This window comes from Microtus pennsylvanicus, chromosome 3, assembly GCF_037038515.1.
Source record: "Microtus pennsylvanicus isolate mMicPen1 chromosome 3, mMicPen1.hap1, whole genome shotgun sequence".
Taxonomy (NCBI): Eukaryota; Metazoa; Chordata; class Mammalia; order Rodentia; family Cricetidae; genus Microtus; species Microtus pennsylvanicus.
The window spans coordinates 53,968,127-53,994,541 of record NC_134581.1 but is presented as its reverse complement, the minus strand read 5'-3'; the positions used below and the strand labels follow the sequence as shown (position 1 = coordinate 53,994,541).

Sequence of the window (26,415 nt, the reverse complement as noted above, 5' to 3'; positions counted from 1 at the left end):
CAGAATCCACCTGATTTTCTTATGTCTAAGAGAGGCCTACCAACTTAGACACAACATTATAGAATGCGGTGGGACTCAGGCTCCCCCAGACTCCCCGCTGACAGATCAGTGGGAGAGTGTCCACACATAGAGGGAAAGGGTTTGTGATATGGGTGATGGCTTGCCCAAATACACTGATCCAAGTTTGAAAGCAAAGTAACTATTCTTTATCAGATTAGAAATCAGAAGGGTACACCAAGCTTCCAGCACAGAGAAAAGAAAAAAAAAAACTTATGCCGGGCGGTGGTGGCGCATGTCTTTAATCCCAACACTTGGGAAGCAGAGGCAGGCGGATCTCTGTGAGTTTGAGACCAGCCTAGTCTACAAGAGCTAGTTCCAGGGCAGGCTCCAAAGCTACAGAGAAACCCTGTCTTGAAAAAACAAAAAAAGAAAAGAAAAAACCTTATTCTACAAAACTAAAAATGAATCTTTAAATTAGATGACATGATTACTTAAAGTTGAACTAGAATAAGGAGCCAGTTTTCTCCCAATTCTGCCTTCAAGCCTCACGGCTTCTTCTCAGGAGTGCTCCACAGTGGACACTTCCTCCAGTTAGTGATTCCGCACCCACTTTTAGGGAGTGCAGGGACACTCAGTGAGGCCATCCTGCGTGGCTTCTATAGACTCCCAACTCCACGGAGCTGACAACTTACCCAGAGCCATGGTGCACCACCACAGCAGCGAGGTCATACAGGCAACTCTCCGGGCCACTATTCTCCGGCTACAGAACAAAGCAGAGGACACCAGGAGCTGAGTTAGCAGCAGTTGTCAAGGACAGCCCAGTGCCTGCTGTGAAGAATTCTCTCCAGGCTGCCTTACCTCTAGTAGGTAGCACTTCATGTCCAGGCCTCTCAGTGGGAATTCTACGTATGTATCAACTTTGTTTCTTAAATACGCTGTCCAGTGGAACCTTTTCAAGTGCAAGCACAGCACCTGGTGACAGATGAGGACAGAGACTGAGGACCCTGAGCTTGCCTTTCAGACTGCCCAGCTGTCGGCTCAGTATATCAGATGCCCAGTTTTCCTTCTAACCCCGATACTGCTCTCTTCCAGTGCACCTTATAAATGACCAGGTTTCAGCTCTGACTGCAAACCTCACAGACCAGCCCAGAACTGCTGACAGCTGATAATCTAACTCTCCTCCCAGGTATCTTCTCCATAAATGCACCCTAAGTAAAATACAGCACTGACCTTGGGAAGTTTCTGAATCCAAAACTTTTTTGTGGACTTTTGTTTCTTTTTGCACTTGTGGCACATATACAACTCTGTCTCGTCAAGTTCCTCTAGGTCGGTGAAGCTTCGGAGACAATCTACAATCAGTGTTTTTGACAGCGTATTAAAATGAGGTGACTTTAAGAGCAGCAGTGCAACGTGTGGAAAGACTAACTTGAAGCAAAAGGACCCGAGTTTCCAGCTCATGGTTTTCAGCTATATAACTAAAAATCAGCCATCCCTGGGAACAAACTCAAGACCAGAAACTTTTGCTGGGAAGAAAGACCATGTTCAAAATACCTAGCTTTACACTTTGCAGAGTTCATCTGTAAATCCTAATAAAGATGGAGTCCTAGTGAAATCAACACTTCAACTATTTCCTCTCAGTGTGTCCCAAGCACATAGAATCAGATTTAAATCAAACGTTCCGATCTTAAAGCTACTCTACATCCCTATCATTCAGAGCCCCTAGATAAGGCATTAAAAGGTTTTAATTGTTTAATCTAGGGTTGGTAAACTATGGTCCTAAGCTAGATCATTCCAGCCACCTGGCTCTGTTTGCATGTGGTCTGTCTGCTTTTATGCTGCAAAAGCAGATGCAAGGCCTCTGTGCTCACTGGGCCTATGCAGGGAACTTTCTGGACTCCTGCTGTAGTTAGTAACTTAGAAATCTGCAGAAGATACATGTTACTTAGTGGAAAAATACAATGTCTGAATACCCAATTCTCAGGGCAAGAAATTGACTCTGTCTTGTAGGGAGAAGCCAGAGTCTGTGCGCACAGCATCTGGTAGAGCCATGGGGTAGACACCTGTGAAGCTGTGGGCCACCACCAGGCCAGATATTTCCTCTATCTGTCTGTGACCCCTGGCTGCGGTGTTAATTTCTTTGCTTGTCTCTGTATTATAGACTGTATTCTTGTTGTTGTTGTTTTTTGTTTTTTGGTTTTTTTTTTTTTGGTTTTTCAAGACAGGGTTTCTCTGTAGCTTTGGAGCCTGTCCTGGAAACTAGCTCTTGTAGACCAGGCTGGTCTTGATCTCACAGAGATTCGCCTGCCTATGCCTCCTGAGTGCTGGAATTAAAGGTGTGTGCCACCACCACCCAGCTTAGACGGTATTCTTAAAATACTGGATTAGTTTGGTAAAATGGGTAGCAAGCAGAAATCTAGATGGGCAAGGGAAGGCAATGATGTCACTATTCTCAAAAGTTAAAGGTCAGAATCATCCTTGGTCTCTAATGCCGTGTGGCCTGTATTTGATGGGCCACTGAGTAGTGAGGCCCATGCATCCGTGACTATGCTTTTGTTCCAAGATCCCAATACCTTCTAGACATATCTAGGCTCCCTCTCAACTTCCTCCTTTAAACCTTCCTCAGCTTGATCCCCTCCTATTATCCCAGTGATCCTCAGGGAAGACATACTGTTTCAGCTTTACCCTTGCTAGAGCAAGCCTCCCAGAATTTGTAAATAAATACAGGGTGCTGTACCATCATGGGCCTCTTAAGCACTATGCTCTGTAGCCACAGAGATCCGTGGCTGCACTATGACTCCCTCTAGACGGATCTCTATGGTGCTCTTGAGTTTTGAAGCTAACCATGGATGTTTTTATCAACCAGTGTGTGCTGCAGCATGTAAAAAGCTGGCTGTGGCAGGGTTCAGGGACATGGGAGAAAGGATGTGGAATGAGGAAAGAAAATAATTTCCCGTATTCAGAATCACTGTCTAACACTCAAGACTAGATGAGGCCTCGTGATAAAAGCCACACATGAAAAACTTCAGGGTGAAATCCCACCCTAGTAAAAATAAACAAGACAAGGACCCCATGTTTGCCACATCTATTCAACATGACCCTTAAAGTTTCAGCCAGAGCAAAGAAGCAAGAAAAACAGAAAACAATCTAAAGTGGAGAGGAAAATTAAACCCTGCAAATACGATGACTTTATATGTAGAAAATCCTACAAGACTAATAGAGAAGTTAAAGTACAGAGGCAGAAGACATTGCCAGGCTGTTCCCTCCTTCCAAAACCGCAGTCAATGCAGTTCCAGCAGATTCCTGCAGGGGTTTGTGAGTAAAGCGCTGATGCTCACAGCAGCAGAGAAGAGGGGACCCCACCTGACTGCCTAGGGAGACCAGGAGCAGTGCCAGTGTTCACACCTGACAGAGAGCAAAGGCAGAGAAGAGGGGACCCCACCTGACAGCCTAGGGAGACCAGGAGCAGTGCCAGTGTTCACACCTGACAGACAGCAAAGGCAGAGAAGAGGGGACCCCACCTGACAGCCTAGGGAGACCAGGAACAGTGCCAGTGTTCACACCTGACAGAGAGCAAAGGCAGGAGGGACAGAGTTTGGGACGAGCAGTACTGCTACATGTAGACAGCCATTTAATACCCAAATCTTTAAGATAAAACGGGGTGATAGGCTAAAGAGTGTTTGTGTTCTTCTAGGGGGTTTTGTTGTTGTTTGGTCAGTTTTCCCCAAATTCTAGACTTAACGTTTGTCTTTGAAAAAAAAAATGTCCGTATCTGCCTGTGCATACATGCACTAGTGTATACAGAGGCAGGAGTACCACCTAAGATGTTCTCAGGAATGTCATCCACTTCTTTTGAAAAAGGTTGACTCTTTGGCCTGGAGCTCACTAAATAAACTGACTGGCACCAAGTTCTAAAGACCCCCTCTGTCTCCCTCCCCAGTACTGAGATTGCAGGCATGCCTGGCATTTTTATATGGCTTCTGGGTGCTGCCTGTGAAGCAAACCTTTTAGAGCCTTGTACTTTGTCAGCTAAACCGCTGTGCCAGCTCAGAACATACTTTTCTATACTAAGGAAGGCCACACACACAGACACTTTAAGAGACTGCATACCTAGAGACATCTCTGTCCAAAGAAGTGAGTGCTGTCCCTGCGTGGGCCTGAAACGCACTGGTGTGTTCTGTGAGAGCCTGTATGTGAATCAACTGCATGGCCAGTGAGCCATTGACCGGCAGCACCTGCATCTTGGTAGCGCTTCCTTGCTGGAGGCTCACTTCCAGTTAAGGATGGGGAAGGTGCTGACAGGGCTCTATTGCATTTTTTTAAATATTTATTTATTTATTATGTATACAATATTCTGTCTGTGTATATGCCTGTAGGCCAGAAGAGGGCACCAGACCTCATTCCAGATGGTTGTGAGCCACCATGTGGTTGCCGGGAATTGAACTCAGGACCTTTGGAAGAGCAGGCAGTGCTCTTAACCACTAAGCCATCTCTCCAGCCCCCTCTATTGCATTTCTAGAGGGAAAGCAACACCACTTTTTGAAACTCAGGATTCTCACATTTGAAGGCCTATGTTTCACAACTGGCAGTTTTCCATATGAAACTGTCAGACAGCATCTCCATGGAGAGAAGGAAATAACACTGGTTTGTTTTACTCATTAGATCACCTTTTATGTACTCTGCAAAGTTAATTTATCAAACTAGCAGTTGAAAAGTATACAGGGTACACATTTTATTGCCTTTAAAAATTATGTAATTATAAATATGTTTCAAGGGGGGAAATCACAGTTTTATCTCTTCTTGGATCACACTTCCTGTTAGAAATAATTTTAATACTCATGAACCATACCTAATGGTGCAGGCTTTAACCTGGCTGCTTAAGAGACTAAGTATGACAAGAGGGTAAGAAGTTCAAGGCCTACTTGGGTTCGGCATTGTGAGGGAGTGGGTAACTTAATATTCCAATATAAAACATAGTTCAGTGGTGTGCTTGCCTACCTATGTGCAAGTGTCTGGATTCAACCTCTAGTCCCACACATGAAAAATGAAGGCACGCACACTTCTTTACCATACAAAAATCTCATCTCATCGTTCTACATATACACGCATATACATACTCTCATCAACAATTTTTATAATACTCTGTGACTGTTCCTTTGGTGCAACTATTGATGTTAGGCTCTGTATTCACCACATCAAAACAAATCGTTCGGCCCTAACCTCCTGGAGGTCACTGGGGTTAAATCTATGCCAAGTTTTGTTAACAATTTCGGGCAACAGCAGTGATTTAACAGAAGAGCTCTGGCCGAGCATCCACCAAGACAAACTGGGCAGATGTTCTCAAGAGTCACCTCCCACCTGCTGTCTGAAATTGAAACTTGCAACTTGTTGTGATGTGCCCTGTGTGAATCACAGCCCTGGATGTGAAGGAACTGCTCTCGCAAGTTGTAGAGCCAGGTGACTCCTAGGGCTGTGCCTCAGGATGCTGCTGCTTCTGGAAACTGCCTGTTGTCTAACTTGGTTCTGCATACAATTTTGTACTAACAAGTGCAGTTTTAGCACTTTTAGGACATTCTTACCCAATTTCTATCTTGCCTCCATTTGATTTATTTAGCTTCTTGTAAGGAATGTCTGCCTACAGAAAACTTCTGAACAAAATTAGGGTTTAATTTTGTGCTATTACCATGCTGGGTATTCACACACATAGCATGGTTGAGGCTTTTATTTCTTTTCTAGGTCATTTGTTCCTTTTATGTAACTCAGGCTACCTCAAACTCAAAATTCTCTTGCTCTAGCTACAGGTCATGGGATTATCAGGATTCTCGGCCATGCCCAGTGGTCTTGCATATTTTTGCTTGTTGAATACTTATGATATAGGGAGTCTTTTATTGTGTTCAAAATTGATTTTTTTCCCTCTTTTTTTTTATTTTGTGCGTATAGGTGTTTGTCTTCATGTACGTGTATCATGAATTTGCAGTACCCCAAGAAGCCAGAAGAGGGTACTGGATGGCCCATAGTTGTGAGCTACCATGTGGGTTCTGGGGATTGAACCCAGGTCCTCTGGAAAAGCAGCCAGAGATCTTAACCACTGGGCCATCTTTCCAGACTCTTCCTCCATATCCTATGTGACCACCTCACTAAGCTTTTCGGTCTCTGTGTTTAGGATTCAGTTATCGGGCTGGAGATGCAGCTCATGGTAGAGATCTTGCCTAGCATGCGCAAGACCCTAGGTTCAATTCTGAGTACCGAAGGATGAGCTCAGTGGTCGAGTGCATATGTAACGTGCAAAACATCTGGTTCTGTATGTGGGACTGAGAGTGAGCGAGTGAGCGAGCGAAAATGCTCAGAATGTCTTAGGTCTATAATCACTTCATCTGCAAATGGTGACAGTCCACTCTTTCCTCTTCTGTGGTTTGTTCAGGTCTGCTGGGTGGCTTCATCCCCGAGAAGAGGCTGAAACTTTTAGCAGGTTTCCCAGGTTGTTATGGCTTAAATGTGAAACACTCCACCATGAGACAATGATTTGAACATGTTTGGGCAGGCTGTGCAACCTGGCAGGAAGAGGTGGGCTACTAGGGAATTGGCCTTGCAGGACCTACATGAGCTCTGTCCACAAGTATTAGGTTACATATTAAGTTTTGCCACAGAAAGAAGCTGCCACTGCTTTTGTGCCCTGCCCACCAGAATGGACTGTAACTTCCTACACCATGAGTCAAAATAAAGCCCTTCTCCTCTGTGCTGCTACCACAGCTGTGAGCAAAGTTAAGACAGAAAAAAGTGTTACCAAGAAATGTTGTCTTTGTTGTGATAAATCTGATCTCTTGATTTGTGGGCCTTTAGAACTGGTTTGTAGAAAGAATATACGAGCATAAGGTAGAGAAGCGCTAGAATTATTCTGGCAGATCAGAACACCAACAGAAATGCAGACGGTACAGTTCAAGGGCTCTGCTGGAAATGGGCACACAGGCTACAAACTGCAACATCTGCTTTTGTCCTGAGTGAAGCTGAATTATGTTGTGGACTAGCTTATTTGGTGGAGCACATTTCAAAACAGTGTAGTATACAGGCTGTATGTAGCACAGAGCTATGGCTCACTGCTTTGGCCAGATCTACAGTGATGGAGAGAAAATATAAGAACATGTGCAATTTGGTGACGGGGTATGTGAGCAGATTTGAAACTCTGAAGTAGATTGAACAAAGAGACTGTGCTGTTAGGAAGATTAGTGCCATTAAGGATAAATCTTATGATCTAGAGCCAGTGAGATGGCTCAGTGGGTAAAGGTGCCTGCTGCCAAGGCTAACATCTGAGTATGAATGCTAGGGACCCCATGGCAGGAGGAGAGAACAAATTCCTCCAAGTTGTCCTCTGACCTCCACACATACATAAATGTAATACACATTTGTGTCAGGACAATAGGATTGGTAACTCGAGGGCAGGACTTCACTGACAGAAGACTCCCGGGCATAAAATACAAATTCATTTGAAAGGAGAGGACTTGAATAGAGTCCTCTAGTAATCTCTGTGTAATAAAATTCAACATGGCTCTAGTCATCTAGAAAGTGCATTTAACTGATGAAAGTGGTTTAAAGGGGGCAGGTGATCATTTTGAGTTTACAATTTTATTCAGTGAGAAGACTTTAGTTTCATTCTTCTGTTATCTTCTGTATATGGATACAATTTTGCCATTATCAAAAAGGCTGTCTTTTATATTCTAAATTTTTTGCATCTTTGTCAAAAAGTAGTTAGCTGTATCAACATGGACTAATTTCTTAAGTTCTTCCACTTGTCTTTCTATGTCAGTCATATACCTTTTTATTACTATTCAGCCTTTGGTACTGTGACCATTTCTAACGTGTTGAGAATTTATCAAATGCTTTCTCTACATTTTTGTGATGACTGCAGGGATACTGTCCTTCATTTTGTTACTATTGTGTATCACATTTATTGGTTTGAGTATGCTGATCCGTCCTTGCATCCCTAGGATGACTCCCACTTGGTTATGGCGTGGCTTTTTTTTTTCAAGACAGGGTTTCTCCTTAGCTTTTGGTTCCTGTCCTGGAACTAGCTCTTGTAGACCAGGCTGGCCTTGAACTCACAGAGATCCACTTGCCTCTGCCTCCCGAGGGCTGGGATTAAAGGCATTTTTTATATTACAGAAACTTTGGTATTCCGGCTCCTTTATACTGCCTCAGGTTAGATACCGAGTGACGGCTTACAGAAAGAGCTGGGCGCAATTCTTTGGTCTCTATTTGCTGTAGCTAACACACACACTAACTGGACAGGTTAGTGGTCACTGGGGTAAATGCACTTCTTTCCCCCCTAGCTCCTCACTCTTAACTAACACATCACTGTTGGCGTGTGCTCATTTTCAAGTGTGAGCAGGAACATGGAATCATGTATCTGTGTCTAGCTTATTCACTTAACATGACATCTTGTGGTTCCACCCATTTCCCTGTAAAGGACAGGATCTACCAGGCCAGTGCAGTGGTGTCTATAGAGATGGAGACAATCAAGTAGGTGTGGGCCTTCATTTACTGTCTCAAGCCCATTACTGATCTGTTTATAGGTTTTCTGTGTTCAGGAATTTACCCATGTCTTGTATAGCTCTTCAAAATCTGAAATAATGGCACATAATTTCTTTGTATTTTTATGGTATCCATCCTCTCTGGTTTTATTTGGGTCTTCACTTCCTTGGTTCATCTCTTTATAGGTTTGTCAGCTTTTTTTATCCTTTCAAAAAGCCATCTGATCTTTTACACATTCTTAGTGGTTTCAGTTTTATTTCTGATTTGACCTTTATTCTTTCCGTTTTATGCATGCATTTTTTGCATAGACTCAGTATTACTTCTCATGTGTTGTCATTGGTTTTGATGTTTTCTCTATCTTCAAGGTCATTTAAGAGTAAGTTGTTTCCCTTGTATAGTCTCCTTTCTTTTTTTCTTTTTTTTTTTTTTTGGTTTTTCGAGACAGGGTTTCTCTGTGGCTTTGGAGCCTGTCCTGGAACTCGCTCTGTAGACCAGGCTGGTCTCGAACTCACAGAGATCCGCCTGCCTCTGCCTCCTGAGTGCTGGGATTAAAGGCGTGCGCCACCACCGCCCGGCTTATAGTCTCCTTTAACTTACAGTTTCACTCTGTTGTGACTTCTTTGTTTTGTCTGAGACAGGGTCTCACCCACATAGCCCAGGCAGGCCTCAGTGAATGTGGAAATGTGAAAGTTTCCTGACTTTCCTTGCTGGGATTACAGGCATGGACCACCACACTGAGACTTGTATTTCTGGCCTAGTACCTGATCTTTCCTAGAGAATGCTGCATGAACATGAATGCGTACTCTGCAGCTGCAGCAAATATCCTGTAAATGCTCCTCTGCTTCAGAGTATGGCTCCACTCAGAGTTCCCGTCAGTCTGAGGTTCCAGGGATCATTATCCTGGAGTATATTCTCCCTTTAGAAATAATATTTGCCTTAAATATTTGGTGGTTTCATCTGAGGTATATGTAACTGTTAAATCTTCTGAGTTGATCTATTCCTTAAGATATAAGGACGTATGTCTTTTTTCAGCTCTTTCTTTAGATCTACATGCATCTTTACCAGTGAAGTGTATTACTTGTAGGCAACGAAGTTAGAACTTGAAAACTGCTACATTGCAAAGTCAGCAAAAGTTCATATTGGTCATAAAGGAGGTTACAAAGCTGTCCCCATTTCAACCATGTTTTGTAGTTGTACTTTGTAGGGTTTTTGGTTCTGTTTCTTTCATAGCATACACATGAATTCACCTTCCTGGGTATTTAAGCACTAAGAACCATTTAGCAAAAGAGTAAGTTACATTGGCAGTGGCAGTTTAGACCTCTAAGTGAAGCACCATGGCTTCAGGAAAATTGGGACATTCTAACTAGAGAAATTTACTGAGGGGGATAGATTGGAGAATGAGCAAGTGTTTGAATGGATTCTTAAAAACAGTGGTGTGATATGTTTGTGAGTTAGATTTTTAGATCTACTTTGTATGTTGTCTCTGGATTAACTTGACCCATTTCCATTTAAAATTACTACTGATAGGTAAATTTCCTTCAGTCATTGGTGGTTTTCTGCTTGTTTTGTGTCTTTTTGTTTCATCTTTCTCTTTTTAATTTGGTAGTTGTCTGTCATGCAAATGTGAGTTCATGATGTGTTTTTCATGATTCAGCTAACACTGTTGTTGGAATACAATTCTGACTCCATTTTGGTCTATTAGCTTTTGCTGTGAGAACTACTGTAAAGCTGAAGTGTTCCCCTCGTGACTTTCTCCTGCTGTCTTCACAAGTATTTTGTACTTCTAACATGTTCACTAGAACACACCTTTGGTATGGTCTTTTTTTCTGCTGAACTTGGCTGTTCTAAGCTTCTGGTACGTGTGGGAGTCTAGTGTCTCTTTGGAGACTTGAAAAGTTCTGAGTGCCTTTCACCTTTCCTTTGCTCGCTGGAAGCCCTCTTTATGGAGCTTTAACACTGTTCACTGCCGAGGGCCCTTTAAGTCTCACACACTTTCTTGTACAGTGTTCACCCACCGTGTATGCAGGTCGAGCATGGGTGCCAGAGTGTGTGGCTTTGTCTGCAGTTCTGGAACTCCAGGACATGGCTGACTACTGTTCTGATCTGAGGGACAACTGTGGGTTACACAGTTTTCTAGCTGAGGTCCTAAAACTAAGGTCAGAGCTTCTCTGGTTACTACATGGTAAATCCAAGTGATACCAGGCTGTGTTCTGGGTCTCAGGCTGGAACTTCTGTTTTCCTGGGAGACAGCAATAATAACACTGGGGTTTGGGCACCAGCAGGTGTAAGTGGGACTCAGAAGAGCTGCTGCCTACTCTCTGAGGTGGGATGGTGGCCTAGCAGTGGCTGCTGAGCAGCCTGGATTCTAGGGTGGCAGTGAGTTGCTCCTGTGGTCTGCTGCAGAGGGGCTGCTGGCACTTTCCTGCCCCTCTCCCTTGCAGTGGAGGGCCCTGCAAGGACTGCTGAAATGCTAGTTTGCTTTGTCCTCGTCTGCTGCCTTTCTGACTCTTGATGACGATTTCTAGAGTTCTCCTGCCCCCTCACACATCATTCCTCAAAATACACTTTTTCTAATGACTGTGGGGACATGTGGCCTTGAATCTCAGCCCTTGTAAGAACAGCCAGGGCTGCACAGTTTCCTTATGTACCCAACTGCATACAAGGCGCTTCTATATAGCCATCTGGATCTTGTCGCCATAATTTTCAACTAGGTCTTTTTGTTTGATTACTTGATACTCATTAAGAAAAAAACTAGTTCAAAAATCTCCCACAGTAGATGGCCTTGCCCATTAAAACCCAGCTTTGGGACTTACCTAGATATTGTATCCGTTTGTTTTTGAAACTATTGTTTTAACTGACTAAACTCCAGTTAGTATTCTTCCCTTTGTAGATATGTGTGGGATAAGCTAAATTCTGTTTCATTTGACTATAAAATGTAAACATTAAAAAGATAAAAAGAGGTGGCCAGGTGTGGTGGTGCACACCTTTAATCCAGCACTTGGAAAGCAGGTCAATCCCTGTGAGTTTGAGGCCAGCCTAGTGTACCGAGCAAGTTCCAGAACAGATGAGGCTACACAGAGAAACCTTGACTTACGGGGGGGGGGGAGGGGGGTGCGCGCGCAACAACAAAGAAAGATAAAAATAAGAGAAACCTAAGTATTTTACCCTTCGCTGACATACCATGTGTTCTTACTATCGGATCTGTACTCTAAGTACAACACGGTGTGAACTGCGTACAGATAAAAGGCTGCAGCAACTGTGAGCTCTAACAGGAAAGCAACATTAAAATGCCCTTACCTCGTAATGAGCAAACCGGCCCACTTTCCTGGTTCTTAGAGCGCTTGCTTCTGAATTGACTTGGAATATCTAAGGAGAGATCTTAAAAGAAGAGAACTCAAGCTGTTAAAGACATTTGACTTCACTACAGATTTACTTAAAAAAAAAAATCAAAACACCCACCAAACCACGGCACCACATACTCTGGCCAGTATCTCTTACCTAGGAATGGATCAAACTTCCTTGACTCTGTCCCACAGATGAGGCAGTTGACCTCATTCTGGAGAATTCCTCCAAATATTGCTGTGACAACAGTTGAGGCTCCATTTCTAAAGAAGCACCACATGGAAAACAGCTCATAAAATCATTTGAATTTTTAAAGCATTAACACTGGGCAAAGAAATCTCATGTATATGGGATAAAATGATGACTTCACCATCAGAATACACCCATAAGTGCTGCCTTATGTTTTAATCTTTCACTTTACAAAGGCTTTGCTGAGGATACAGAATGCTTCAAACTACTTGATGGCACATCCTCAACCTTAGGAGTAAAGGCATTAGTACAGCTTGAGGGACACCATCAGCAAGAAAAGGTGCTGTGTATCAGTGCCCCCTTGTAAACAGCACAGCAACTTCATACAAGAGTGTAAGTAAAAACACATCACCTTACCAACAAGGAGAAACTAAGCAACCTAATGCTGTGATGGCTACACCTCACACACCAGAAGTGTGTGAGGACAGAGCAACAGGAGGATCATCTGACTCCACGACTTGCTGGGCGTGAAATCCTCATGCCAAACTGCACATCTAGCGTTCACCATTATTTTATCAGCAAAACATCAGGCAGCACCTACCCATGCTGGTATTTTTTCCCAGTTTCAGACCCACCATGGGCTCAGGTGGAAGAAAGGGCACCTGGAGTAGCAAGTGTCCTGTATGTGGGCTCCATTCTGAGCACCAGTTAGTGAAGTGAATGCTCAGAGCTGCATGTTTAATGCTGTTCCTGCTTTGCAGACCAGGATACTGAGACAGGGTCAGGACCCAGCTTAGGCCAAGCAGTTATTCTCCACACTAAGCCCTTTATTTAACCAAGACGCCATCAATGGATATTGAGGTGGCTCAGTGTCTGTTCTCATTAATAGTACTATAACGGCCAAGGGTCAATCTTCACACCTTTAATTCCAGCACTCATGAGACAGGGGCAGGTAGATCTCCAAGTGTTCAAAACCAACCTGATCTACATAGCAAGTACAATGACTGTACAGAGACCGTGTGTAGTAATAATAATATTACAAATACTTGTTTCTGAGCCCAGAAAGTACCACTTTGCCCATAGCAACCAGTTTCTCTTACACTGAACAGAACTTTCTGCACCACACCAAGTAAACCTACTGCCATGATGTAGACAAAAACCTACCCAAGCAACTTCTCTGCTACATGCAAAAGAAATGGATTTTAAAAGCCTGAAGGCACATTAGGAACTACAGGACATTAAACCGCTTCAGGATTTCCATTTATACTTGTGTCATAACCAAAGAACACACAAATTCTATGGAAAATGAAGGGCTGCAACTGACCCTGGCACATCAATGCACATATGCAAGGTTGCCTTTACGTGAAATGGACACTGCTTCATTTAAAAGCAGCACATTAAAACTCACTGCCCATAACCATTTCCTGGGAGAAATCCAGTTTCAGCCTTCTGACCGGCATGTGTTAAAATTAATAATTCCCAGGATGCTTTCTGCTCTGTTGTATTAGCACTAACGACTGTCAGGGCATTTCTATCTCACCATCACCCACTCCCAGCTTCAAGAAGCGCTTTTAGCAAGTATCCCTAGGTCTTGAAACATCTCCTCCCATGGACTGAAGGAAAGAAAGGGAAAGCTTTAGTAGTTGATGATATATTTTTCTTCTAACTTGCAATTACTATTCTTTAAATAGACTAATACTAAAATTTTTTCTGAACTATACAATGCAATTCCACTAGAAGACCCAAGACCCAGAGTTTCTAAGCTACTGAGGATACATAACACTCTCATTTCATACAAATTATCTTTGATAGAGCCTATTTCATTATATATATATATATATATATACACACACACACACATATACATGTGTATATATATGCTGTAATATACAATTTTTTATTTAACATTATTTTTAACTTGGTGCTAGAAGAACAAACAGCTAACTGGATCTTAGAGCTTCCCTTTCTATAGTGTGCTGACTGGAACTTCAGGGCTACATAGTAGACAGCCCTTTCTTTTAAAAAAAAAATGCAAATGCCTAGAATCCAGACTGAAATACTACTTTCCTTCTCAGCAAAATAACTGTTCTGATACCTGAGTATGTTTCAGGCTGTTAATATAAAGGAAACAAGACAAAAGGTTTTGTTAATAGTAAGGGACAAGAAAAAGTTCTGCAAATTTACAAATTTCTCAGTTTCACTAAAGAAAAAAATGCTTTTAGCTAACATTACTGTGTGTGCATGGGAAAGAATCTAACTACTAACTCAGCCTGGAATTGGACTCATAATGATTATCCTTTCTCATAATCCAATGTTCTAGGATTACAGATCTGGGTCCCTGATCTCAAGAGTATTACACGTGTACATTATTCAGTTTATCCGCTTGAAAACCTTTTAAATACTAATTAAATCTCACCAAAAATAATGAGAACCACAGCAAGATGTAAGTATAAATGCTTATTTAAACGAAAATGTAAAAGCACATAGCACGCACGCGCGCGTGCACACACACACACACACTAGCAGGCATCTCTGAGGGTTCTGAGAGCAAAAGTAAACTAAGTCTTACATGCAGCATTTGTTATTTGCAGACAAAGCAGAATTCTCCTGTAGAATTGCTGATCGGGAAACACCATTGAAGCCACCCTGAAGTTCCAAGTGTAGGTGATCCAAAAGGTAGCGCATGAATTCGTGGGCATCTTGCTGCTGATAACCCCTTGAAGTAAACAAAAAGAATGTGTGGGAGGCCCCCCCATCAAACATGAATGACTGCAGCCCCATGCTCGCAAGCATGCCTCCGATCCCCACCTCTGCCTCACCACTTCCACACGTGACACAGATGTCTCTGAATTTCAAACAGAGCTAAATGGAGCTGTAGTGATTTCCACTGACCTCTCCACTTCAGCATAAATTAAGGAACTAATTAGGGGAGGGATGGTATGAGACTCACCTCAAGTCCTACAAGAGACAACACACAAATTTTCACCTCTTAAATGGACCCACCCTCCACGGGTTCTCTCCAGGAAGGACCTAAATCTTTAACTTAATCTAACCTGAAAGCCATGACTAAGTTTCACTAAAAGAAGAAATTTAGAATACTTATATATGTTTTAAAACTCTTCAATCCAAGAATTAAAATTATCTGGGCCTGGTAGGGAGAAAGCTCCGCCAGTCTCTGCAAGCATGAGGACCTGAGTGCAGTCCCCAGAACCATGTGAGAAACAGCATCTCACAACATGGGGGGGGGGGGGGGGGCGCGGATAAGAACCCCCTAGGGCTCCCTGGCCAGGTCAACCAGTCTAGCTCAAGCAGGCTGTCTCATCTCAAATAGAAAAAGGAAGGAAGGAGGAAGTTAATTTTTAAAAAGTTTAAATTTTTAAACTAATTTTAAAAATTAATTAGTTTAAAAAAGAAATAACCAAGCTGGAAGATGGCGACACATGCCTTTAATCCCAGTATGCAGAAGGCAGAGGCAAGGTGTATTCTCGGTAAGTGTGAGGCCAGCCTGGACTACAGAGAGAGTTCCAGGACAGAAACCCTGTCTCAAAAAACAAAGAACAACAACAAAAAGATCAGATATCAACCCTGTACACACAAAATGAGTTCAAGATATGTAATATTCTGTAACTTCCATCTTTTGGGCTAGAAGAGTATGTTCTTTTAAAATACATTGACTCACTGAACACAAGTGAGAGGAGACTTCATGGAATTCTTACACTAATCCACTAATCCAGGTCAATGACTAGTGAACAACAACAAAAACAAACAAAACAATGATATATAAAATGTGTTCTAAAACTATGACAGAAAAGTATCCTATACACCTTTCACAGTTAGGGCCCTCCTTAAATGGTAAATCTGTGCTGGGAACTGGTCAGAGAGTCACTGAGACCAGTTCTCTTTCAGTCATTGTTTCCTTAAGCTACACTGTTGCCCTTTCCTAGAAATCATAAACTAAGGGCGGTCTTCCTGAGTAATGAAACTTCAAAATCAGAAGTCACTTTATTCACTGTAGCTTGCCTTAAACATAAAATATAAAATTAGCAACTATCAACATATGTTCAAATACTTCTGAAGTTAGTATAATTCAAACTGTCAGTTAGCTAGGAGGTAGAAGTGTTCGCTTTGATCCCAGCACTCAGAAGGCATAAGCAGGAGGGTCTCTGTAAATCCAAGGTTAGCGTGGTCTACAGTCCCAAGAAAACCAGGGCTATACAGAAACCCTGTTTCAAAAAACAAAAATCAAACCATCAAGTGTATATCCAAAGCTGGTAGTTCATCTACATAAAAAGGACGGGCTTTAAACCAGTTCAACACAACATCCACTTGTTTTTATGACTGAAAGGTAAGATCAGTATTATCTGCAAGTCTACAAAAATTTCACTCTTCCCAAAATAATTTAAATTACTTTTTTTCCTAAAATATACATTCCAAGTCAATACCTTACAATAATTTCTGTTTTCACCAGGTGAACACATATTCCTTTACAAAACATCTGCCTGGTGTATGTTAAGAATTCCCAATTATACTATGATTCTCTAATACCCTAAACATTCTCCTCAACTTATATGAGCTTACAATCAACTGTTCTGGAAAGGTAAATTGAGACTTTTTGTTTAAAATTTTGAAATTTAGCAAAATCAAAATCATTGCTTTTTTTTTCTGATCCTGAATTTTAAAATGCATTTACACTCCATCCCTTAAGAAATACATGGATACTGTCTCGAAAAACCAAAAAATAAAAAATAAAAAATAAAAAATAAAAAAAAGAAATACATGGATAAACCCAGCACTGGGAGGTAGAGGCAGGGAGACCTCAAGCTCAAGGACAGTGAATTCCAGGACAGTCATGGTCACATAGTGATACCCTGTCTTAAATAAATGAAAAAAAAAGGAAGTAAAAATTAAAAAAAAAGAAATATGGCTGGGTGGTAATGGTGTATACATTTAATCCAAGCACTCGGGAGGCAAAGGCAGATCTCTGAGTTTGAGGCCAGCCTGGTCTACAGAGCAAATTCCAGGACACCCAGGGTTACACAGAGAGACCCTGTCCCAGAAAAGTAAAAGTAAATAAAAAGATTTATTTTATTCCGTGTATATGAATGGTCACATGCATGTCTGGGCACCAAGTGAAATGTCAGGTGCCCACTGAAGTCGGAAATAGTTGATGAATCCCCTGGAACTGAATTTACCAGCTGTGTAAGCCACCATGTAGGTGCTGGGAATAAAAGCCAGATCCTCTGCAAGAACAAGTGTTCTTAACCAATGACCATTCTCAAGTACTCAATAATTAATTTTATTTTAAAGACTTTCAGATAAGTCAATGAGTCTGTTAAGTAGTATTATTTAGCATCTTATTTTCTCGGTTGTTTCCCAGTTACACAATCCAGGCTTCAAAATCCTCTTTAGCTAATTAGATTTCTCTTGCTTTGTAACTGGGTAAATGACATGCACATTGTATGTTTCAGAGGTGTCACCAGTAATTGCTTGTGAACTAAGGAAGAAACAGGTTATAAAGACCCACATTTAGTCTCTGTGGCAGACCAGGATTAAAGAAAGTAACAGAGGTTTCCATAGTAATGAGGTTCTTTACAATTGTTAGACCTAAGAGTATCCTCTTCCTTGATGCATTCTGAAAGATTAACAGAAAATCTGTCAAAATGATGTGAGAAGGGGCTGGAGAGATGGCTCAGAGGTTAAGAGCATTGCCTGCTCTTCCAAAGGTCCTGAGTTCAATTCCCAGCAACCACATGGTGGCTCACAACCATCTGTAATGACGTCTGGTGCCCTCTTCTGGCCTTCAGGCACACACACAGAAAGAATATTGCATACATAATAAATAAATAAATATTTTAAAAAAAAACAACCATCTGTAATGGGGTCTGGTGCCCTCTTCTGGCCTTCAGGCATACACACAGACAGAATATTGTATACATAAAAATAAATAAATAAAAACAAAAATGATGTGAGAAATCACACTGCAAATACTGGAAACTCCTAAAGGACCTCTAAGTGTCCGGAGACACACTGATGGGAGCACAGCACCAGGCACAAAGGAGCAACAACTTGTGACACATGAAGACACACATCTTAAAGACAAATCACTGTTCTGATAAAGAATGGGGTGCTAGTCAGGTATGAGCGTAAGCATTCTAAATAATGTGTTACTATATATTGGCACTGCCTAAACAAAGAATAATCAGTCAGAGGATAAGAGCAGCCAGGTGTGGTGTGGTGGGCACTTGCAATCCTGAGGCAGGTGGATCACTAAATCCAGACCTGCTGAGAAGTTTTTTGTTTTGTTTTTTTTTTTTTTTTTTTGGTTTTTCGAGACAGGGTTTCTCTGCGGCTTTGGAGCATGTCCTGGAACTAGCTCTGTAGACCAGGCTGGTCTCGAACTCACAGAGATCCGCCTGCCTCTGCCTCCCAAGTGCTGGGATTAAAGGCGTGCACCACCATCGCCCAGCAACCTGCTGAGAAAATTGAGTATGACCTCATCTCACAGGAAACTGAGGCAGGAGGTTCAGGGCAACCTAATGAGACCCTGTCTCAAACTAAAAGACTGAGGATAGAGCACTTGCTTATGTGCAGGGCCCTAGGTTCAATCCCCAATACCACACGTGCACACTGGAGTAAGACAGCTGTGTGTGGTGGTGCACACCTCTAATCCCAGCACTCAGGATGCGGAGGGAGGAGAAGGATTTCTCTGAGCTCAAGGCTAGCATGGTCTACAAGTCTGTTCCAGGACAACCAGGGCTACATGGAGAAACCTTGTCCAGAAAAAAAAAAAAGGAAAGAGTTAAGGCATGCCTCCGCAAAGTCGATTAGTCTAGGATAAACATCCTCTAAAATACCTAAAACATATTAAGAGTTTTCTTTTTCTCTGGGTATGGGGGTGGGACAAAGTCTTACTGTGTGTAGGCCACCTCAAACCTGCAATCCTGACTCAGTCCTGAGAGCAACGATGCAGATGTGTGTCATCACTCCTGTCCCATTAACAGCTCTTGACTGAGTGACTTATGCTGTTTGCATACCTGATAGAATTTTAAGTTCTATTCATATTTAAAGTATGTCAACATTCATAAAAGAATTATAAGTTATTCTTTTGGCCAAAACACTTGCAAAACTGAAGTTTATTAAGCTATCTTTTGCCCAGTGTTGGCATTGTCTTATAAAACATGAAAACAATAGAAATGAATGTTTACAAGAAATGCAGACATATATATGTAACAGCACACTTCCTACCAGAACTAATGCTGCTTAAAAAAGAACAACACAGTATTTTAAAGTCTTCTTTCACAAATTTATCTCAAAAGATTAAAAATTGTAAATGATCTTTTATACTGTCCAGAAACCTAAAAATCACTAACATATAAGGTAAAATCATTCTTCTGTGGTAATATTTGTTTGTGCTCTAACAAATAAAGCTCGCCTGAAGATCAGAGTGCAGAGTTAAGCCACACCAGTTAGCCATAGAGGCCAGGCAGTGGTGGCACACACCTTTAATCACAGCACTGGGGAGGCAGAGGCAAATGACTCTCTGTGAGCTCAAGGCTACACTGGGCTACACAAAATTGATCCACTGTAAAAGAGAAACAGAGCCAAGTGGTGGTGATTCACACCTTTAATCCTAGTATTTGGAACTCACATGCCTTTAATCCCAACACTAAGGAGGTGGACGCAAGATAGGATATGGTTGGGCAAAGAGAGGAATATAAGGCGGGAGGATATAGGAGCTCAAGGCATTCAGTCTGAGAACTTGTGGAGACAGGATACCCCATTCAGTCCAAAAGTTTCATAAAAGTAAGAATTCTAGTGGTTAGCTGCTCTGCGCCTCTATCTTTCAGCTTTCACCCCTTCATATTTGACTCCGGGTTTTTATTATTAAGACCAATTAGAATTCACACTACATTTTCCCATTCCTTATGTAAGTTATAACAAGAACTAAATTTTTTCAAAAAAAAAGTTATGTTTTAGGAAGTTGAGGCAATCAGGTTGTTCGTGGAAGCAGAAATGGCAAGTAAATATGAAATGCAAGTGAATACCACACGGCCTGATTTAATTTCTAAAAAGACTTCCATGGAGTAAATAAGCTAGATCCTAAAGAAAAGTTTGGACCAAAGGGCAAACAGACAGCAAGAGCACAAGGTAAACCCATGCTAATGGACGCAGGAGTGACAGAGGCTAAGTGAAGGCCATCTGAATCACAGGGTCCAAACTCTGACCCAGCAAGTCTGTTCAAATCAGCAAAGCTACAGGAAAGGCATTATTTATATAATCACTTATTTTTAAAGTTAAGTACACCTAAGCATGTACAGAGATTATCACTGAAAGCACACTTGGCGATGAGGTAACTGCCTACTTCCAGAAAACAGGATAGTGAGGTATTGGAGTGAAAGAGAACACTCAGTGCCTATTGTAATCTTAATCTTTTAAATTTAGAACCATACATATTTTGCCTACTAAAACCTGAATGTATCTGTCTTTTAAGAAAAAAACCAAACAAGGCTGGGCATACTAGGAAGTCGTACATATAGTAAGCAGATATGCACACTGGACTATGGGAAAATTTCCCTGCTAGGTAACTGGCTTTTGGTTCCAGTGGGGAAAAGTAGCCTTGATGTATACACAAAAGTTCCTGGCTGCATTCATGACTTTTGCCCACGCTCACTTTGTAGATGAAAGATGCTCCTACTTCTCTCCAATGTTATTCCAGAAGCCAGTTTCCCCAGGCTTTACAAACAGAACAATAGTGTGGGTTATAAATAAACACAGTGGCAGCATATTGGAAGACTAGCTGTGCTTCCACATGCCCATGGTTTAAGAATCACACCTAGCCTTAAAGAAAGCCCTACCCGCAGAGCTCAGCAGACCGCCATCAGCGTCCTCCCAGAACTCGCAGGACAGCCCCACCTCCAGGCTTTTAACTCAGTAAGGTGATGATCTCAAGATCTGTACATCTCTATCTTTCAACAAAGGGAAGTTCTCTGAGTACACAAAAATGGGGAACGATCTCAATTATTGCAGAACCAGAAGAAAGCCCAGCTGTAACTGGGAAAACATCAGAATTCTTATGTATCAGAAATCACCCCAGAGATTGAGTAAATTTCTCAACCTGGATATCTCTTCTGAAGTTTTCATTTATCAGTAGAAATACTAAAATCAGTAAATTCAACAGTTAAATTAAACCATGCTCACAGTTGGGGTATAGAACCCAGAGAGGGCAGTGATGAGGTGATGTTTGGAGAAAAGCTGATTGCACTGTATCAGAAAAGGGGTGTCAAACAGTCAAGATGAAAAGATGAAGGAAACCGCACCACACTTCACTCAAGTCACATCTGCTAAGAACCAGCTCCTACACACTTCTAATTTGGTCAGACTATCAGGTAGATATAGAAGACCGAGCAAGCTGCTTCTCTACTTTGACTTCTCTAAACTTAGGGGAAACATGTCCTGACTTGGCTAAAATGCTTTGTTGCTTGATTTTTAATAAGGATAAAGTAATTAGGGTTTTCCACATAGTAGACATTCAATAAATGGGAACCACAATGATGTGTAAAGTTCAAGCCTGATGAGTGACATCTGAGCTGTCATTGCTGCTTTTCCTGCCTAGAGTCGAGAGGAGACTTAAGACCAGGGTCAACAGCAGTTAAATCAGACACTCAGAGGCTCAGCTCATTTGGTAAGCAGTGAATTACAAGGGTTTGAGTTTTATACCTTTTACACATTTCTTTATATTAAAAGGTACAAGATATATTGTTAAATTTCACTACAATGAGTGGTTTTTAAACAAAGGTTATATGCAAAGTACCAAATCATGACTTCTAAGAGCTATAAATTGCTTCAAAGAAATAGCCAAGCGTGGCAAACACTGGCATACCATACATCAGTAATGATCCAGATTCTCCCAGGGATGACTAACCAAGAGAGGCAGGACAGCTACCAGAGAGAATGAACAGGTGGCTAAATAGGATTGGCCCTGCTGTCTCCCAAAGTGTGACTCACAGTCAACCTGGACAGCACGGTACCTGAGTGGTATCAGAGATTGAACCTGTAGCCTCACACATATCAGGCTAGTGTTCTACCAACTGAGCCCCAACCTTCACTTCATTCTTTAAGCTGGGATGATAAGATAGCATGTGATGACAATTATTTCTCTGTGAGACTTGAAACAATCAGGGCTGGAGATATGAATGGCTCAGAGCACTGGCTGGTCTTCTAGAGGACCCAGGTTCAATTCCCAGCACCCATATGACAGCTTACTCCAGTTCCAGGGGATTCAACACCTCAGAGAGACATACATGCAGGCAAAACAATGAACATAGAAATAAAATTTTTAAAAAAAGAAAGACTTGAAAGAATCGAGGGACGTTTGTGGTCTGCTACATTTTCCTAGCACACATGGACTACTTATGGGACTTTAAATGAGTGTTTACTCTATACCATACGCTCGTCTAATAAAAGCGCTGCTAGAAGCACCTGTAGTAGCACCAGTTTTATAAGAAGCTGAGGAACAGCAGAAAGGACACAGATGTCTTACGCACCCTTCAATACCTACCTGAAGTTAGGCATGATCTTCCAGACAACATAAAACAAGGACTCAGGACTAAATGCAGTCTGGCTGCCTTGCCATAAAGCACACAGTGTCTTCCTAAACTCTTCTACTAGAGACCTGGAAAAGTGGGGGAGATGATAGCTTTAGCATCCATGAAAGGTCATTATTTCAACACATATGGCTCAACTATATAAATACAGTAAAACATGAGAGCTTTTCAAGGACTTAGTCTTCTAAACTCAGCCTAATACCTATGTAAGGGCATTTTTAAAACCCCATATGAATAGTAGTATTGTTGACTAATTTTAACTATATTTATCTCTGAGTATATAAATGTACTATCATTTTGTTCACTCAATTTAAAGGAAGCATACAAAACAGTAAAGCAGTGGTTAACTTGCAAGCAAATTACTTAAACACGTTCACGTAAAAACGTAAACAAGCAACAGAATGTCCCCATCTCCTGCATGTTTCCTTCTTCCTTGAAGGGGCCTTCCAGATTGGACTCATTCATCTCTGCCTCAGACAGTACACGTGGTCATAAGACTTGAGGCTTTAACTCTACACACTGACCCTTAAACCCAAATCTAGAAGAGACTTTGACGATTTTTGGTGTATGTGTCAGGATCTCACTATGTACTCCTGGCTATCTTGGATTTGCTACGTAGTCAAGGCTGCCCTCAGACTCAAACACCTCTGCTTCTGATGGGATTAAAGGTGTGCCCACCATGCCCGGCCTTTATGACTTTTTATTCAGGTTTTCCCATTTCTGACAGGAACTTCTTACTGGGCATCTTCTGGTCACTTCACAGTGACTATGTGCAAAGCTGCTCCAGGTCCTACTACTCCGTGTTCTCCTAGCTCTCCCCCCATAGCCATTCTTCACTTTTTTTAATTAATCAGATGAACTCCAAGAATAAAAACCTGGGAGTGTGCCACTTCTGGGGGAGTTTCCTCAGGAAAAAGAGTAGTCCTTAGCAACCCCTCCTTTTCCCCATAGCTAGGATACATTCGTAATAGGAGTTCCCCACTATCTGGGACTATGTGGACAAAAGCCACTCCCCTGAATAAGAAGGAGCCTAATGACTTCGCAAAATAGTTCTTGACAGATAATCTCCTAAATTTACATGAGAAATAAAAACCATAGATACATAAGTTACAGCTAATTCTGATTCTTCTGTGCAAGTAGTTAAACTGATAAACTCTGAATACAGCTACTAGATCTGGCAGTATAGTCAACCACTCCTGGGTACTTGACTGAAGGTTTCTCTGACAGCAAACCATATACACTGGCCTACCTCCCAAGAGACACTGGAACAGCCGGAAGGTGCCCTCTTAGCCCTCCTTGCAGCTGGAGCAAAGTACATGGCCTGGGTTCTGCACATTTGAAGCAGGAGTTAGGTGACACAAAAAAGAAGAGACAGCACCAAATCCTCTTTGGAGGTGGCAGAAGTAACAAGCACCACCCCAAATCCAGGGGCAGGAGCAAGAGCTGCAATGTTCTTAGAGGGCAGTTCTGTGCATGACTGTGGCTGTGGTGCTAGCTTTGACCTGATTTTCAAAACATCCAGTAATGCAGACTCACCAACAGGTCTTCAGTAAATTCTCTTTTTGACTTAATCAGCCAGACAAATTTTAAATAACACCAATACACCGGGCACTGTTAGTGCTTCTCTTAACTTCTGCATACATGTATTCCCCTTTATTCCCCTGCTGTTTCCTTTGACACAACGCAAGTCCCCTAAGTGCAGGCACTTTCCTATTCATCCTATATGTTGTCACCAAAGGAAGCTCCCTTTACACACTATATGACCCCTTCTCTATGATGGGGCTCTATCTGCATTACACAATATTCTAACATTATCTCTCTCTCCTTTTCCTTCCCTCTCTCTTTGAGGCAGGGCAGTGCCTCATAAATGGCCTTTCAAAATTAGTAGGAAAGAGGTGTGTGTGGGAGTGAAACAGGCTGGCAGGAAAAACACTACACACATGGGTAAGGTATATCTTATTCAGTAATGGTATGGAAAAGATACACTATTCTACTAGTGTAACATAGCAGATCTTCTGAACCCCAGATGGGCAAAGCTGCAGTGAATCTACGTATAAAATGGTCCTTGATAACCACTTCTGTTTTTAACCCCTCCAGATTAACTCAAATTGGCTATTAATTTTATCATCCCAAACAGGCTTAACTAACATATCAGTAACGGATCCAAAGATTAAGATGGACTTGCAATACTTATTGATGTCTGCAAAGGCTCGAGTGCAGCACTAGCTATGTTTCCCGTTATAAGCAGAAATGTAAGGAAACAAGATTATGAGCTAGATTAACATAATATTAGAAGAGCTTTATAAAATCTACTCATTAGCTCAAATAATCTAAAAATCACCCGAGAAATTCATGTTTGCGGCTCAAAGCCAGAAAGGACATTTCTGATAACTCACACGTTGTTGTCCCCTTGGCTCCGGGTGTGGTATGTTCGCCTTCCTGCTGTTTTCCCATTCCGTAATTCCACAGCAGGCAGCTCTTTGAAATAACAGCAGAACTGCTCAATGTTACTATTTTAAAGGGAAGTGAAGAAAATTATTTTAAAAAAAATTTAAAGGATGGTTAAAAAAAGGTTCTACAAAATCTACACAAGAATTTTCAAAATCTAATCTTTCACGTGCCTCATTATACAGCACTGGGGCAGTTCTAGTTCACCGAGTTTCACTGCTGCCCCTCCCTCTAAGAAATAGCAGATGTGCAACTCCATGGGAATGAACAAATGACTCAAAAGTAAACTTCCCTTTAAAAATCCCTTGTCCCTTCCTCCTTCCCCTCTCCTCCCTCTTCATTCCTTCTTCTTCACTCTTTTCAGGCATGCACCAGCACACCCAGTATGTTTGCTGGGGAACTGCCATGGCCTGGTGTCTGCTTGGGGTGCTCCCTATCAACTGAGCTACACCCCCCATCTTCCACTTCTCTCTTTCAGGGTGCTTGTTTCCAGGTATTCAATAAAATAATTCTGAAAGACTCTAAATGCATTTCTAAGCCCCTCAACCCTAAGACATTTTTCTAAAACCTTACACTCACTCTCTCTTGGAAACCGGACAGTAGCCCCCCCCACACACACACAAACATGCTGGACTGCTCGTCCTCCTGTGTCCTTGTGAATAATCTTCAAACATAACTCCATTCTGGGAATTGAGGCAAAGACAACCCACAGATGTTGACTCAGTTCCTGATGTATTGATTTAGTCACTGGACCAAGGTCAGGATGGACCACAGATGCTCTCCCTTATCACCTGACCACGCAGCTATTCTCCTATTCTCCTGCCATGGAATAGACCAATCACTACTAGTAACCCTATGAATACGCCAATCCAGTAAGTTGGAAAACAACCTACAGGTTCCCCCCTTGTGTCTGTGGCTTTTTGCTTTAAAAGATGGGCTGTAACAGCTATCAGGGGTCCTTCATATCCCGAACCTGAAGGGCCCTGTCATGACAGAATAAAAATCCTCTTGCTTTTGCATCAATTGAGGCTGTGTGAGTAGTGTCTAGAGCAACTCCTCCCTGATGTTTGGACATCTAGTCCAACAATTCCACCAGAGAAAACAAACCATGGAAACAATCTCATTATTTAGATGTGCTGTATAATCATAAGGAAACATTAGCAGTAACTAATTTCTCTGAGGAAAACAGGTGAGAGGGAAGACAAACCTCTAAGATTCAGTGTGGCTCTGCTCTGACTGGGAAGATAACTGACTTCCCCTTGTCGCCTCATTAAAGTCTAAAAGTGTAAAATTTTAAAGCAGTTTCTTC

General features: G+C 41.9%; 1 protein-coding gene across 7 annotated transcripts in view; it reads right to left on the bottom strand.

The window, feature by feature from the left end:
* The window catches only part of Usp3 (ubiquitin specific peptidase 3), a 77,178-nt gene that overhangs the window by 1,445 nt on the left and 49,318 nt on the right, over positions 1 to 26,415 (bottom strand). For all 7 annotated transcript variants that reach the window (XM_075965428.1, XM_075965434.1, XM_075965433.1 and 4 more), the window contains 8 exons: positions 25,055 to 25,168; positions 22,613 to 22,726; positions 14,624 to 14,770; positions 12,022 to 12,128; positions 11,821 to 11,901; positions 1,231 to 1,349; positions 859 to 972; positions 693 to 760 (listed from right to left, as the gene is read on the bottom strand). In XM_075965428.1, coding sequence (XP_075821543.1) covers positions 693 to 760; positions 859 to 972; positions 1,231 to 1,349; positions 11,821 to 11,901; positions 12,022 to 12,128; positions 14,624 to 14,770; positions 22,613 to 22,726; positions 25,055 to 25,168 — 864 coding nt within the window. The remainder of the gene's footprint in view (positions 1 to 692; positions 761 to 858; positions 973 to 1,230; positions 1,350 to 11,820; positions 11,902 to 12,021; positions 12,129 to 14,623; positions 14,771 to 22,612; positions 22,727 to 25,054; positions 25,169 to 26,415) is intronic.